At 38.8% G+C, this 17,558-nt stretch overlaps 1 protein-coding gene across 2 annotated transcripts; it reads right to left on the bottom strand.

Annotated features, from left to right (window-relative positions):
- Positions 1-1,588: 1,588 nt before the first annotated feature.
- On the bottom strand, positions 1,589-3,294 carry LOC130883134 (olfactory receptor 13A1). 2 transcript variants are annotated; one of them, XM_057783379.1, is made up of 2 exons: positions 3,281-3,294; positions 1,589-2,510 (listed from the first exon to the last, which is right to left on the bottom strand). In XM_057783379.1, the coding sequence occupies exons 1-2, from the start codon at positions 3,292-3,294 to the stop codon at positions 1,589-1,591; spliced, it is 936 nt and encodes a 311-aa protein (XP_057639362.1). The 2 variants fall into 2 exon arrangements, with proteins under 2 accessions (XP_057639362.1, XP_057639371.1); XM_057783388.1 differs by lacking the exon at positions 3,281-3,294 and having other exon boundaries at positions 1,589-2,515.
- Between the last annotated feature and the right edge of the window lie 14,264 nt (positions 3,295-17,558).

Consider the following 17,558-nt stretch of genomic DNA (forward strand, 5'->3'; position numbering starts at 1 on the left):
TGGATGGAGGTGGGTGGTCCTTGGACTTCCCACAGGGCAGGGAACCCTGATTGCTCTTAGGGCTGACGTGGGAGGGGGACTTGATTGGGGGAGGGAGAGGGAAATGGGAGGCGGTGGCAGGGAGGAGGCAGAAATCTTTAATAAAGAAATAAAGAAATAAATAAAATAATTAAAGAATAAAAAAATCAATTTGCTTCTGATGAAGGATAAAGGGAATATGGATGTGTTGAAGGAGCTGCGGGCAGCATTCCCGCCCGGCCCCTGGCCACCTGGCTAGCTTATGCCCCAAAATAACGACACACAAACTGTATTCATTTAAACACTGCTAGGCCCATTTCTATTAATGTGTATAGCACCACGAGGTGTGCTTACCAAAAAGATTCTGGCCTATGTCCATCCTGGGTCGGAGCTTCATCGCGTCTGCCCTGAGAGCAGTGGCCTGGCATCTGTCTGAGGCGTCTTACCTCACTTCCTCTTCCTCCCACCATTCTGTTCTGTTTACTCCACCCACCTATGTTCTAACCTATCAGGGCCAAGCAGTTTCTTTATTAATTAACCATCATGGATGAAGACCTAAAGACAGCTCATCACTCCTAAATCAAATGTCAAATTCTATTTTTAGATTCCATATAACTTAGCAAGCAATACATGGCTTTATTTATTCCCAGAGATATAGCTAAATATTCACATTTTTGTTATCAATATGACAAAGAGAATGGAATTTTCCACAAGAGTTTCTAACATTAACAGACTCAGGATCTCTGCAATAAAAACTTCGCACAGTGTTTTTCTTATAAAAGACTCATCTCAGTTGTGTCCAGTCCAGGGCAATGAACTGGGTCAGACCCTCATAATTCCAAGTCCAAGACATGGGATAAGAAGCCCTGGGTATTTTGTTAAGTGCAGAAACCACATTATTATGTAATAAGGATGGAGTTTTTGCAGGTAAGGCCTAGGAGAGAATCTAAACATTTGTTTCATCTTCAGTCTAACATAAGTGAAGGGAAAAGGGAAAAGCAGAAACAAGCATTCACATTAGTATCAAAATCATCTTTGAGGCTTTAAGGGCTCCTACAGGAAGAGTTGAAGGAAAATAGGAAGAAATTTCCTGGGGACCAGAGGTCACCTGAAGCAGTTCTCCAGCCATGCAATCCTCAGAATGCTATGTGGTCCATACTTAGCACTCAGATTCTAAGTGTGTTCTCCACGTACATGCTGTGACTGCAAAGAAAAGAAGAGCATTTTCATACAGCCAAGCTCAGGGCCTGCCTTTTCTGTCCTCTTATAGGGTTTTGTTTCTCTGACAACAAAGTATTGTATCACCTTGGGTCCAGGGCCAGACACCGCATTTCTCAGGCTCAGAGTTGTGTGAGCTCACAGTTGACCACAGTTTCCACTCGTCAGTGTCAGGTCACCAGAACTCGGAGGTCATCTACAAAGACATTGCACTTGGTGGATAAGGTCAGCTTACTTACCTTCAGTGCACAAACAAGTTAGTCATGTGCCCACCGGAAACCAACCCACGATGAAATTCCAGTTCCAAGAGAAGAGCTTCAAGGATCACATTTCAATTTTTGAGGATCACATTTCAATTTTTGAGGAAAGGGAAAAGTTTCCTGAGAGCTGCTTTGACCTCCTTGTTTCTCAAAGTATAGATCAGAGGGTTGAGTGTAGGGCTCAACATGGTGTACAAAACACCAGCCAATTTGCTCTTCTCTGGGTTGTAGCTGGAGACAGGGCTTATGTAGGCATAGAAGACAGCGGTGTAGTACATACACACCACAATGAGATGGGAAGAGCAGGTAGAGAAGGCTTTCTTCTTCCCTTCTGAAGTCCGCATCTTCAGGATGCTGGAAATGATGAAGCCATAGGACACAATGGTCATCAGGAAGTTCAATATGCCATAAAAAGCGTCAGCCAAGACAATCATGACACTGTTCACGTAGGTGGAGCTACAGGAGAGAAGGAGTAGAGGTGGTACCTCACAGAAGAAATGTGTGATGACGTTGGGGCCACAGAAAGTCAAGCGTGTCATCAGGCCAGTGTGAATAGCTGTGTTGACAGCACAGAGCGCCCACACTCCAGCAGCCAACACGCTGCAAACGGCTTTGCTCATCATGGAGCCATAATGCAGAGGATGGCAGATGGCTGCATAGCGGTCATAGGCCATGACCGTGAGGAGTAGCAACTCTGAGGATGCAGACCACGTGAGGAAATAGAGCTGAGCCATGCAGCCAGCATAGGAGATGGGGTTCTTCTCTGACACCAGACCCTTCAGGGCCTTGGGCACGATGGAGGAGGTACAGATGATATCCATGTTAGCCAAATTGAACAAAAAGAAGTACATGGGTGTGTGGAGCCCCGGGTTGCAGGTAATGGCCAAGATGATAAGAACATTACCTATGACAGCCACAGAATAGAGGGTGAGGAAACAGATAAATAAGAGCAGCCAGTACTGCGGGTGCTCAGAGAAGCCCTGGAGGATGAATTCTGTCACCAGTGTCTGGTTTCTCATTGTCCTTGACTGAAGAGGATATCAGAGACTCTCAGGAGATTATCAGCCCGTGGTTTCATAAGATTTCAGGGCTAGAAAGAGAGGTGAAAGGCTTCTTAAGAAAGGTCTTGCTGAGTATCATTCATTCCTGACACCGTGGCATGAATAAATGATGATGTATAGCATTATTGCAATACTCTTAAGCCAAACACCCTACTGCTACATAAACAGAGAACAGGGAGGATTTGGCTTGAAGAATAGTGTTCAAAGTTGTCCTCTGGCCTCCATAAGTATTTGGACACAGTAATATGGTTATCTGAACAGACAAATGCACCAGAACACATACAGAAATAGAGAGAGAGAGAGAGAGAGAGAGAGAGAGAGAGAGAGAGAGAGAGAGAGAGAGAGAGAGATTTTCATTTGAGCAAAACTTTCCTTTCTGGAAATTTTTCTTGATAAAAAAAATCTTCTCAGAGCAAAATAAATTAGGACTAAAAATTACAACTCTCCAAGCTGAGTTTCCAGGTGTGGTGCTGGAGGCTTACCAAAATGATGCACCAACAACCTCTTACTGACACCTTTTAAATACAATGGAATATTTAAAAATAGTAAGCACAATCATCAAAGCACAAAAATTAATAGCTTTCCTGAAATTCAGGTGTATCATACAAGGTCTAACAATTCTACAACTCCTCACTGCAGTACAGAGCCAATACTCTGTACAGTACAGAGGAAGCATCCTCTTCTGCAGACTTCTTATCTGTCTTAAACCTCAAAGCCAGAGACACAGACACAGCCATGAGCATTGTCACAGTCATGGCCACGGCCACAGACATGGCCACAGACACAGCAACAACCATGGCCACAGATACACATATGACCATAATTATGGCCGCAGCCACAACCATCTCTCTGCAAATGCACTAAGTTACATCAGGATTTTTTGGACAGTTCCCAAAACCTCCTCAGCCAAGAGGCCCTCCTTCTCCAAAGCCAAATGGATCATCTGCTCCTCTTTCTAAACATCCTGTCCCCAGGGAGGAAGGGCCACTCTCTCTTTTAGGAACCCTCAAGATCCTCTTCTGACCTTTGTTCTAGGATCCATTACAGGAGCTGTTAACCTGTTACAAAGCTGATTCTCATAGTAGCCCAAGGGCCGATGTGTGTGTTGGCACAAGTTCTTTATCTGATATTCAACTCTGTTTGTTATCTCAGTGCTAGAGAACATCTAGTTCAAATACAGCAACCACATTTTTATTCTTCAGGCAGTGTGCACTGTGGCTAGAGAGACAACCAGCACGTGTGCCACCACATCTGTGCTTGCTTTCTTCTCAAGTCCATGGACATTAAAAGGTTAAGCATATATTCATTTTAACAAAGAATTCCTTTTATGGCCAAACTTTCAGAGTATAAATGCTTATGAAAAGTGTCTAAGCGCCAGCTACAGTTTAAGTCATGTCACTCTTCTGAAGATGACAGTGTCCTTTGAACAGAAGAGCACAGCATCGCAATGCTGTAAGACAATAGGCTAACTTAGGACAGAACCTGAGCTGGTAGGCATGCTGGGCCTTTAGCTCGGTATCTTCTTGGGATCTGAGGATCAGGACACCCCAGTTGTTTGGATGAATGAAATAAGCATAATATGTGTGTTTCATTTATTTCATTCTTGTTTGAGAGAAGAATACTGAATAGTATTTTTTCTCAACTTATGATTTGGATCATGAGAATAAAGGTGACATTATGTGTTCCTCACTATGGACCAGAGGGTGAGCTGTTCATCAGATGCAAGAGAGACAGAAAAGCTGAGGCTGAGAAAACAGTCAGAATGAAAAAGAGCAGCGTTGGCTTTGATGGTCTAGGTGTCTGCAGTCTCCACTAGAATTTTACACACTAACTCCCTGGGCCCTCATGGTACCTCTTCTGCATATACTACAGGTTGAGTATAGCACCATTGCCATAGCGACACCCAAAGGAGACAAGTGCCTTCCAAATCCTACACTCCCAGAGCAGTAGAGCCCTTCATCTGTCACACATGTTACTGGGCACCACGAAAACCTACTACTAGGTAAAGTTTGAAGCTGATTCATTTCTCCCAGGCCCATAGTGAGGATAGGAAAAACTAAAGAAGCCTCCAACATGGATGAAGGACCATTACAGGTATAGAGTAGTTCCAACAAACTCTTTTAGGCTACAGGAAGAGAGTCCCCTCCAGAGAACTGTTCACTTCAAGGGATTTTCAGGCAAGGTGGACGGTCTCCTTGTCCAGCTAGTCAATAGAGAGGCAAGGAATCAGAGTATCCTTGAGAATACCATGAGATCTCCTGTTTTCCTGCAAAGAACAAATTGAGTTTCCTGTGAGAATTCTAGGGTGTTCCGATCTCATCGCGATTCACAAAATTATCACTAAGGATATGTTGAATGAAATAGAATGAAAAGAACAGGACCTCAGCTATCAGCCGCACATTTTAAACTCCTGCCACATCCAGACAGCACAAGATCACGCACTGGATATTTAAACAAGGGTTTTCTTACCCACATGCTGAATCCTCTAGTGGGTAAGCTTCCTAGAAAATAAGCATACATTGTGGATTTCATCACTCCACAGACACAACTGCACTCAAAACCCCCAAAGTTAAAATTTTAGTTTCAATTTTTCTTGAAAGGTGGGTTGAATTTTACATGGAACTTAATTTATTTTAGTGAAATTTTATTTTACTTCCAGTTTAAGGTTCATCATTTCACAAATAAAATACTAATGTCTTATGATAATAAAGAATGAAAGATTTACTACATCCTCATTTTCAAACCTCTATAGGAGCTCAGGTTTTTCAGAAACACTATATAGCTTATCCAGTGTACTTTAATTACATATGAAGAAACATCGACCTACTTTAAATATATTTCAAGAACACAAAACTAAAAATCAGAACTTGCTAAAATTTCCAGTATTTAGCTTTAAATCAAAATGACTTTGTTCTGTCTATCTATAAAGTCACTCTAAATGACTTGCCCTAATCCTGGAGCATCAGTAAACAAGGCTAGTATTCATCCCAAGCTTTTGGATTCCGGTCCAGAATTCTTCGTTATGTAACACCAACCTGCATGAAGCCTAGCAAATGTTAAATAGGGTCAAAAAAAGCAGTCACCCACCAACACCTGGCATGGGGGTTTTTTATGGCTGTTTTGTGACATGCAAACCTTAAACTCTTAGCCACATTTGGGAGATATTTACCCAAATACTTAGGGAGAAATATTTTCATGTTACTGGTGCCGCGTAACTAAATACATTTGGTTAAATACACATGGGCTGCTTCATGCCGCTCATCAATATTAAACAGGCAGGATCACAAGTAAAACTTTCCCCACTGTTTTCCCATGGAACAAACAGTCCCTGCGATACTCATAATTACCTTGATAAAACGTCACCTTTGTTCCGCTAACACAGCGTGTGTATGACTTTCTCACTACCAGCTACAGATGATGTTGGGAACATGGTGGAAATGAGTTCCTGTACAGACAGATGAAGCTTTTTGTCAACTGATTTAAGCTCATATTGCCAAGATTTTCAGGCTCATCTTTAGTAGAATTTGTCCCTGTCCATAGAAGACACTTGGGAGGGATGTTCACAGATATTTCCTTAAATGGACCCAGAAGGAGCAATTAAAATATTCCTGTTTGCTGGGTACTTGGCTGTCATTGGTAGACACATGCATGCTAGTTTGGGCTTCAAGCCAAATGTGTGGAACTCAATATCAACCCCAGTGGGAGATGGTAGGACATCGCCACTGTTCCAGCCCAGAAGAGGCCAGGGAAGACCCAGGCTCAGTAGCTCATCTAGAAAATGTGGTGTTTTCCTTTCTCAATCTGATTGTATTTGTTCAGTATAATGATGGCCACTTATATCCATTTTCCTGCAAATTGAGTCATTTCATTTATCTTAGTGACTGAGTAAAACTTCATTGTTTACATATGTTATGGATGGTTCATATGATAGAGTTTTTTAAGGAAGTTCCACACTGTTTCCCATAGTCTTTGGACTAATATACATTCCCACCAATGGTGCATGAGGGTTTCATCTTTTCCTATTTCTTCTCCTTCATTTTTCGCTAATTATGTCCTTAATGTTGGCCATTCTGACTACACTAAGACTAATTATCTATGTAGTTTTAATTTGCATTTATCTGGTAGCTAAGGAAGTCTAGTTTTTTTTTATGTTTATCGACTCCTTATATATCATCTTTGGAGAATGTTCATTAGCCCATTTATTTATTGAATTGTTTGGTTTGTAATATTTACTATGAGTCTTCTATATTTCCTAGATATTAATTTGCTATCAGAGATATATAGTTAATAAAATATTTTCTCCCATTGCATAGATTATCTCTTCACTTATTGTTTCCTTTGCCACATAGTTGCTGTTCTCGTTGTTAGTTCCCTCAATGTCAAACTTGTCAGTTCTTGGCTTTATTTCCTGAGCTATATGCTGTCCTTTTCCAAAAGCCATTGCTTCTGCCTACTTCTTCAAGTTTTCCATTAACAGCTTCATGATCTTAGGTACATTGAGAGGTTTTTTCATATGCTAATGTTTATTGTTCCAAAAATGTACAGCTTTTGAAATTGTTTTTATTGAGTTATATATTTTTTTCTGCTCCCCTCCATTCTTCACCCTTCCCCTTCTAACCCATCGCATGATTCCCATGCTCCCGATTTACTCAGGAGATCTTGTCTTTTTCTACATCACATGTAGATTAGATCCATGTGTGTCTCTCTTAGAGTCCTCATTGTTGTCTAGGTTCTCTGGGATTGTGTTTTGTAAGCTGGTTTTCTTTGCTTTATGTTTAAAAACCTCTTATGAGTGAGTACATATGATATTTATATTTCTGGGTCTGGATTACCTCACTCAATATGAGATTTTCTAGATCCATCCATTTACCCACAAAGTTCAAGATGTCATTATTTTCCACTGTGTAGTACTCCATTGTGTAAATGTACCACATCTTCTTTATCCATTCTTCAGTCAAGGGGCATTTAGGTTGTTTCCAGGTTCTGCTATGACAAATCATACTCCTATGAACATACTTGAGCACATGTCCTTGTGGTATGATTTAGCATCATTTGAGTATCTACCCAAAAGTGGTATTGCTGGGCTTTGAGGTAGCTTGTTTCCTAATTTTCTGAGAACTCATCATACTGATTTCCAAAGCATCTATATTGGTTTGCAATCCCACCAGCAATGGAAGAATGTTCCCTTTATACCACATCCTCTCCAGCATAAGTTGTCATCATTTTTTTTTTATCTTGGCCATTCTTGGAGGCATAAGATGGAATCTCAGAGTTGTTTTATGTAAAGCACTCCTCCGGCTCTAGGTTCTATGTGCTCTACAGTACAGTTTCACAAGCTGGGCAAGGGGCTAGAGATTGAAACACACAGAGAGACAGAGACATGGGTCATCTTGAAACAAGAATGCCCACTTTATTGTATTCCAGGGCAGCTTATATAATGCCTTCTCTAATTAATGGCCATGCCCTTGCTCTCAGATTTTCAGCTGCAAGCCACCAGAAACCACTCCTCTGTCTCCTGCTCAGAGAAGCTGCAAGCACAGGAAAACAGGTTGTTTTGCTCAGAGCAGCTGCAAGCATAGAAAACAAGCTGTTTACAGGAAATTCAGTTCCCAACAGTTTTGATTTGCTTTTCTCTGATAGCTAAGGACGTTGAACATTTCCTTGGGTGTCTTCCATCATTTTAAATTCATCTGTTGATAGTTCTCTGTTTAGGTCTATTCCTCATTTTTTATTGGATTATTTGTTCTTTTGATGACCAATTTCTTGAGGTCTGGTGTGGGAGGTTCTTCTGTCTATGTATTGTTTTTATTGGTTAATGAATAAAGGAACTGTGTTGGGCCTATAGCAGAGCTACAGGGTAACAGAGCTAGGTGGGGAAAACAAAATGGAATGCTGGGAGGAAGAAGGCAGAGTAAGGGAGATGCCATAGAACCGCAACCAAAGATAGGTGTGCTGAAACTTTGCTGGTAGGCCACGACCTCATGGTGATATATACAGATTAATAGAAATGGGTAAATTAATATGTAAGAGTTAGTCAATAAGAAGCTAGAGCTAATGAACCAAGCAGTGATTTAATTAATACAGTTTCTGTGTGATTATTTTGGGCCTAAGCTAGCCAGGTGGCCTGCCTACTACAGAGTTCTTTGTATATTATCAGACCTCAGTCTGATGTGGGGTTGGTGAAGATCTTTTCCCATTTTGTAGGCTGCAGTTTTGTCTTGTTGATCATGTCCTTTGTTTTGCAGAAGCTTTTCACTTTATTAATTGTTTCAGTGTCTGTGCTACTGGGGTTATATTTAGGAAGTGGTCTCCTGTGCCAATGCATTCAAGTGTACTTCCCACTTTCTCTTCTATGAGGTTCAGTGTTTGGCTGGCTTTATGTTGAGGTCTTTGATCCATTTGGACTTGAATTTTGTGCATGGTGAGAGATATGGATCTATTTTCATTCTTCTACATGTTGATATCCAGTTATGCCAACACCATTTGTTAAATATGTTTTCTTTTTTCCATTTAATATTTTACTTCTTTATCAAAAATCAGATGTTCAAAGGTGTGTGGATTGATATCCGGATCTCCTATTCAGTTCCATTGGTCCTCCTGTCTGTTCTTATGCCAATACCAGGCTGTTTTCAGTACTGTAGCTCTGTAGTAGAGTTTGAAGTCAGAGATGGTGATGCCTCCAGAAGTTCTTTTATTGTATAGGATTGTTTTGGCTATCCTTGGTTTTTTGCTTTTCCATATGAAGTTGAGTACCATTCTTTCAAGGTCTTTGAAGAATTTTGCTTGGATTTTGATTGGAATTGCATTGAATCTATAGATTGCTTTTGTTAAGATTGTCATTTAGGTAATTCTACCTGAACAAGAGCATGGGAGATCTATCTACTTCCTGGTGTCTTCTTCAATTTCTTTTATTTATTTATTTATTTATTTTATTTTTTTCAGTCTTTTATTTATTTATTTATTTATTAAAGATTTCTGCCTTCTCCCTGCCACCACCTCCCATTTCCCTCCCCCATCAAGTTCCCCTCCCTCATCATCCCTAAGAGTAATCCGGGTTCCCTGCCCTGTGGGAAGTCCAAGGACCACCCACCTCCATTCAGGTCTAGTAAGGTGAGCATCCACACTGCCTTTAGAGTTCTTGTCATACAAGTCTTCCACTTGTTTGGTTAGAGTTACTCCGAGATATTTTTTGTTATTTGTGGCTATTGTTAAGGGTGATGCTTATCTTATTTCTCAGCCCATTTATCATTTGTATAAAGAAGGGCTACTGTTTTTTTAGTTAATCTTGTATCCTGCTACATTATTGAAAGTGTTTATGAGTTGTAAAAGTTCCTAGATAGAATTTTTGAGGTCACTAATGTAAACTATCATATTATCAGCAAATAGTGAGAGTTTGACTTCTCTTTTTTCGTATCTCCTTCATCTCCTTTTGTTGTCTCATTGTTCTAGTTAAAACTTCAAGAACTATATTACATAGATATGGAGAGAGTGGGCAACCTTGTCTTGTTGCTGATCTCAGTGGGATCGCTTTGAGTTTCTCTCCATTTAATTTTATATTGGTTGTTGACTTGCTGTATATTGCCTTTATTATGTTTAGGTATGTTCCTTGCATCCAAGATCTTTATCATGAAGGGATGTTGTCTTTTGTTGAAGGATTTTATAGCATCGAATGAGATGATCATATGGTTTGGGGTTTTTTTTATTTTGTTTATATGGTGGATTACATAGATTGTTGTAAGTTGAACCATTCCTGCTTCTCTGGGATGAAGCCTGCTTTGGATGATTTTCCTCATGTATTCTTGGATTCAGTTTGTTAGTATTTTGTTGAGTATTTTTGCATCAATGTTTATGGGTGAGACTGGTCTGTAATTCTCTTTCTTCGTAATGTCTTTGTGTAGTTTGGGTATCAGGGTAATTGTAGCCTCATAAAAAGAGCTTGACAATGTTTGTTCTGTTTCTATTGTGGGAAACAATTTGAGGAGTATTGGTATTAGCTCTTCTTTGAAAATCTTGTAGAATTCTACACTGAAGCCCTCTGGTCCTAGATTTGTTTTGTTTTGTTTTGTTTTGTTTTTTTTGGTTGGATGACTTTTGATGACTATTTCTATTTCTTTAGCAGTTATAGGTCTATTTAAGTTGCTTATTTGGTCTTGATTTAATTTTGGTAAGTGATATTTATCCAGAAAATTATCCATAGGGTCAAAGAGACCCTATATAAGCTGCTCTGGAACACAATAAAGTTGGCATTCTTGATTCAAGTGGGCATTCTTGGTATTCTTGTTTCAAGAATGACCTGTGTGTCTGTGTGTAGGTCAATCTCCAGGCCCTTGCTCTACTCTCAAACCATACCATAGCACATAGAACAGGTGTAGAGCACTACCTCGGTGAGAACAAATATGCTGATTTGCAAAGACAGTCTGGATTTGATGATCACACGTTGGTGCAATGTCATATAACAGCTTTAAATGCTGAAGAATCAGTAAAGAGGACTAAGTCATTTACTAAGTTACACAAGGTCCAAAAGAAATCTTCACTGATTTTTACAAAGATTGACTTCAGCTGTAAATAGAATGATATCAGATATAGAAGTTAGACAAATATTAATTGAATATTTGGCTCTTGAGAATGCTAATTCAGAATGCAAAAGGGTGATTATGTCTTGAAAGGCAAGATTGGCACCAATAGATGAATGGATTAGAAATATGGCTGATATTGGATTGCATGTTTATGATGTTGCTTTGATAGAAGTAATTTATAGAAATTTTAAGAAAAATAAAAGTATAAGATGTTTTAATTGTGGTGAATTAGGTCATTTGAAAAGGGATTGCAGAGCCAGTGACCTCAACCAGAGCAGACCTGAGCCACTAACCTCTGTGGACCAGGCCTGAGCCAGTGACCTCCTGCAGAGCAGGCCCAAACCAGCAACCTCCACAGGATCAGGCCCAGGCCAGCAAACTCCACACAAGCAGGCTCGAGTCACCTCCACTGGAGCAGGCCCGAGCCAACCACCTCTGCAGGACCACACCTGAGTCAGTGACCTCTGCAGGAGCAGGGCCAAATAAGCGACCTCCATGGGAGCTAGCCCAAACGACCTCCAGGATTGCAGAGTGACCTCCAGGAACACTGAGTGACCTCAAGGGTGACTGGAACTGTGGCCCCAACTCCACCACAAGGAGCAACTACCTAAGCCTTGGAGCCACTGGCACCTGGAAGTGTGATCACCAGAGACATGGACAGAACTACACCAATCAGAGGAAAAGATGGGTAGACAAGGTAAGAACACATTCAACACCACAAAGAACAACACAACACAAACAAAAACTAGTGACTCTACAACAGCAAGACATGAACACTCCAATACAGATGAAACAGAAGAAAATGACCTAAAAATTAATTTTAGGAGAATGTTTGAAGCCCTTAAAGAGAAAATGAAAAATTCTCTCAAAGAAATAAAGGAAGACCAACAAAATAATTGGAAAAAATCAACAAATTCCTTACAGAAAACCAAGAAAAAGCAATCAAACAGGTGAAAGAAATTACTTAAGACTTGAAAACTGAAATAGAGACAATAAAAAAACACAAAATAAAGGAATTCTGGAAATGGAAAATATGGGAAAATGATCAGGAACCACAAATGCAAACATAAACAGTAGAACATATGAAATGAAAGAAAGACTCTCAAGTGTTGAAGAAGTTAGTCACAAGTTGTTATTGGTCATGCTCAGGGAGAAAACTGAGCAAAGAAAATTAGATTTAGGAATCTCCTTCTGAAAAGGAAAAGGGGGATACAGAAATGGTAGGATAAAAGGTAGATTATTGTATCTACTTTCAAGCTAAAAAAAAGCAACTATTAATCTCAATTATTTTACATTGGTGTGGATTTGTATACATTGATACAAATTTAAGGGTTTTTTATTTTATTGTATATTTGTTCCTACTTTTGTTTAAGATATTTTTATATATTCATACAAATTTAAGATTATTTTTTGGTATACTGTATTATATGTTTCTATTTCTTGTTTAAGGTATTGTGCCTATGCAGCTCATCTTAAAATGTAATATAAAGTTCTAGTCCTTAAAAGCTATTTAGGATATTAAGAAATGCAGGTTAGTACTTAATTGTCTATAACAATCAAGCTAATGATCATATTAGGTATATTTTCAAGATCAATAAGAGATATATTTTAAATAGATAGATGGTCTTTAAATACTTTAGAGACCTACAGAATATGACATTTTAATGTTTTATTAACATAAGATTTTCTAGACAGTGAGACACATCTGCTCCTGGCAGTACCTATTTACTTAGAAAGAGGATGGGATGGCAAAGATTGAAGAACCTCCATATGGAGTTTGCTTTCATCTGTGGCAAAGGTAGTCACTGGGAAAAGAAACTGCCCTTGCCTGGGCTAAGAACAGTATGCTGTCTAAATTTGACAAGAAGGACACAAATGAAGGTGACTTCCAAACTTTGTCAAGACAAAGTAGGATAGTTCTTCAAAATTCCTGCTTCACAGAAAAGTCTGTCAGATATTTTAAACTCATGGGCCAAAGATGGATATCCCAACATTGCAGAGTAATCTTGCTATGACTATCCAGAGAGCCAGATGCCTCTGTTACTTCTTAGCTTTGGAAGTTACTTGTCCTGCACTTCCTGTTTACCCAGGTAATACTATATCCTTCTTGGTCTCTGATGGGGTTGAAGATTAGATAGTCATAGTTACAGTTTTCCTTAGTTGTGGTAGAAAACAAAACTTTGGAGTCTTCAAGATAAAATAGATAATAGGGTATTTTCTCTGAATTTCTCAAATACTATGATCAGGACATTGTTAATATATTTATTACTTGATAATTACATTGATAATGTATTTCTTACTTGTTCTTATTGTGTGTAGTTTTACATTATTAGAGTTAAAACTTTTCCTTTATATTTACACAAAAAGGGGGAAATGTTGTGGGAGGATTGTTCATACAGGCAATCCCTTGTGCCAATAAAACCACCTTAAATCAAAGGACACAGTCAGCAATTGCCTGACCAAGATTAGTCTAGAGTTCTTGGAGGACTTAGGAAGTCTGCTAGAGAGGACAAGAAGAGAGGAGAAATGATTTCTGTGGATATTCCAGAGCTGGTGGATCAGGAAAAACATGGACAGAGGATGAACCAATTGACTCTCTGATTTCCTTGGATTCATTGGGTCTTTATCTCAGTTTCTGATTCCCAAGTTTTTACTATATTAGAACAATTTAGGTAATCATTTCACTTTGAGACTTTAATGTCTTTAACTTGTTAAAGAATTCTTTTTGTGTTTATTGAGCATAGTGGCTGTTTGATTTTACTTCTTATCATTCTTATGGTCTGGTGTTCAACATTGCAGTGAACTGTTCCTAGAATAAGTCTGAATATCCATCCTAAACATCTGAGAAATGAGAAAGGGGAAGCAGAGGAAATCCTGAGTGGATGAAGTCCTGAGTAAATGTATGCTCTTGACAGAAGCATTGTCATATCAAGAACCAATGCCTTAGACCCACTAGAAATGAAAAAGCCTTCCTTCTTGGTTTGTGAGGGTGTTGATAGTATGTATAGAAACTGTTCACTGCAGTTTTCTCACCCCAGATGTTTATAGCCTGAAGATGTTATCCTACTGAGGTTAGCTAAACCTGATCCCTTGCCAGCTGTGTGCCATAAATCCCATATTCTTGTTCAGCTGTATGCAATAACCCTGCCTTCCTGTTCAGTTGCCTGTAATAAGCATGCTGAACTACAAGAGTGCTACAACTTCACCATCAGATAGCCCATAACACTGATCTGTAGTTGGTTGCTTTTACTCTTTACTCTTTGGGTGCCCACAAACCAGCTCCCAAATAAATACATGGAGGCTTATTCTTGCTTATGAATGCCCAGCTTTAGCTTTTCTTGTTTCTAGCCATTTACCTTTTGCCCCTTATATTTTATCTTTCCCTATTCTATATGTGTTTCTTTACTTATTACTCCATGGATGGCTGTGTATCTGGATGGTTGACCCCTGACATTCTCCTTTTCTCCTTTTCTTGTTCTTCTTTTGCTCCCCACCTTATGTTCTTCTCTTTCTATTTATTCTCTCTGCCTGCCAACCCCACATATTTCTCTCTCCTGCCTAGTTATTGTCCATTTAGCTCTTTATTAAAGCAATCAGGTGTTTCAGGTAGGCAAGGTAAGTTTCATGGAGTTAAACAAATGTAACATAAAAGGGTGCAACACATCTTTGCATCACTAACCAAGTATTCCACAGCATAAATGAATTCAGCACATCTTTAATATTTTACAACACTGATCCCAGTTTTTCTATGTCCATGTGTTTTTCCATTCTTCATTCCCTTACTGCACCAGTCAAGTCTCTGGAGCCATGCAGGATGTATGACAATCATACATTAAATGTATTTAACCTACATCTATAGAATATTCCATCCAAACACCAAAGAAAATGCATTCTATTCAGCAGCACATTGAAGTATCTCTAAAACAGACCTCAGACTGAGACATAAAACAAATTTTAATCAATTCATTGAAATTTGAATTTTTTTTTTTTTTTTTTTTTTTTTTTTGGTTTTTCGAGACAGGGTTTCTCTGTGGTTTTGGAGCCTGTCCTGGAACTAGCTCTTGTAGACCAGGCTGGTCTTGAACTCACAGAGATCCACCTGCCTCTGCCTCCCAAGTGCTGGGATTAAAGGCGTGCGCCACCTTTGAGATTTCCCAAGGTCAAATACTTGGCAAGGGCCATTATGCTGATGTAAATAGTAAGGCTACAGTCAATGAACAAACCTTGTCCCTATTCTATACAGCAACCTTAAACACTGCTTGGACAATATTGGACAAGATTCAAGAAATGGAAAATAAAATTGAATCATATACTAAAGTTATACAAGGCTCAAAAGGACCCTTCATTGACTTTTTGCAAATATTGACTAAAGCTGTAAGTAGAATGATATCAGATCCTGAAGGTTGATAAGAACTAATTGAATTTGGCTTTTGAAACTGTGAATTTGGAATACAAAAGATAATTGGGCCTTTAAAGGTCAGATCAGTACCCATAGATGAATGGATCCAACATGCAGTCAAAACTGAGTCTCTTAACTATGGTGAGAAGGCTTGGAGAGAAGAGGCAATTTCCAAAGGCCTAAAGGGACATCGAGATGTCAAATGTTTTAATTGTGGTAAATCAAGTCAGCTAAGAAGAAATTGTAAGCAGGGTGTTCCTAGAAGCAATGTTTCTTCTAGGGATGATCCCAGTAGAAGGTCTCAACCTTCTGGTTTATGCAGAAGATGCAGCAAAGGCCAACATTGGACTAATAAAGGCAGATCAAAAAGAGACAAACTTTACCAATAGGAAATGCAATGGAGAGGGGCTCTGACAGGCTCCCATGTCGAATGTGGTCCAGTCATTCCCAGTTACTGTGGGGAAACTTCTCCCCAGGATAATTAGAGGATCCAGGGCCTATTGTAAAAAATCATACTGCTCTGGATGATAGAATAGCTTTAAAAGATGAATCAAAAATTCCAAAAGAAACCATAAAATTAATATTTTGTCAGACTTATATTAATGATAAAAGAACAAAGCTTCTGGTATTTATAAATGGCACTGTAATTGAAGGTCTTTTGGACACACGGCAGATTATAGTTACACCAGAACCATAGCATCAAAACTGGCCTCTTCAGGAATAGATGCTCAGTTCTTAGGGATTGGAACCCTATCTCAGGTTAAACAAAGCAAAATGTGGGTTGAATGTATAGGGCCAAAAGGACAGATAAGAAAATTGAGGTCATATGTGGCTAACGTAGCAGTGAATCTATAGGGCCATGATCTGTTGCAACAATGGAATACCCAGGTTAATATTCTCCCAATCTTAGAAGCTGATCATAAACCAACTCATGTTTCTGGGAAGTATATTATAAGACACTATTAAAAAAATCATCAAATTTTAAAGCTGTACAAAAACAGGGTACAATAGCTGTTGATCTCTCAGATGTACTAACAGCCCTACCTTTAAAATGGTTAACTGACAAACTTGTATGATTTGGACAATGGCCTATGACGTCAGAGAAACTATAGGCCTTAAAACAGCTGGTTCAAGAGCAGCTAAATGCTCAACATATTGAAGAATCAACCAGCTCTTGGAATTCTGTATTTGTTGAGGAAAGAAAGAAAGAAAGAAAGAAAGAAAGAAAGAAAGAAAGAAAGAAAGAAAGAAAAGAAAGAGAAAAGAAATCTGGAAAATGGAGAATGATAACAGATCTGAGAGTAATAAATGAAGTAATTCTGTCAATAGGCTCTCTATAACATGGGATTTCTTTGCCTTCTCTGTTACCTAAAGAATGGCCTATTATAGTTATTGATTTAAAAGACCATTTCGTCACTATACCTTTACAAGAAAAAGATAGAAAAAAATGCCTTCGCAATGCCTACTTACAATAATTCTTAGCCTATTAAGAGATATCAATGGACAGTCCTCACTCTTGTGCCAATATTTTATTCAAAAACCATCAGAAATAATCCATGCACAGTTTCCACATCTATAATTTATCATTATATGAATAGTATTTTATTAGCTCATTCAAATGTAGATGCTTAAAAAATGTTTAAAGAAGTAAAGGTTTTGTCTCACTAGAGATTACGAATTGCTCCTAAAAGTACAAAGACAAGATTCTATTAATTACTTATGATATAAAATAGGTCTACAATTTACCACAAAAGGTACAAATCAAGAGAGATTGATAGTGGACTCTTAATGACTTTCAAAAATTGCTAGGAGACACTGCCAAACTATGGCCCACTAGTGGGATAGAAAAATGATAAACTAAGTAATTTGTTACAAACCTTAAAAGGCGACAAGGACTTAAATAGTCTGAAACAACATCATTCCCTCAAAAAACCCTAGACCCAGGCTTCCCCCTTATCTTCTCTCTTCCTAACTTCCTTTATCTATATCAAGTACAAAACTAACAAAAGGAGTATATCGACCCAGA

This window comes from Chionomys nivalis, chromosome 1 (assembly GCF_950005125.1).
Source record: "Chionomys nivalis chromosome 1, mChiNiv1.1, whole genome shotgun sequence".
NCBI lineage: Eukaryota > Metazoa > Chordata > Mammalia > Rodentia > Cricetidae > Chionomys > Chionomys nivalis.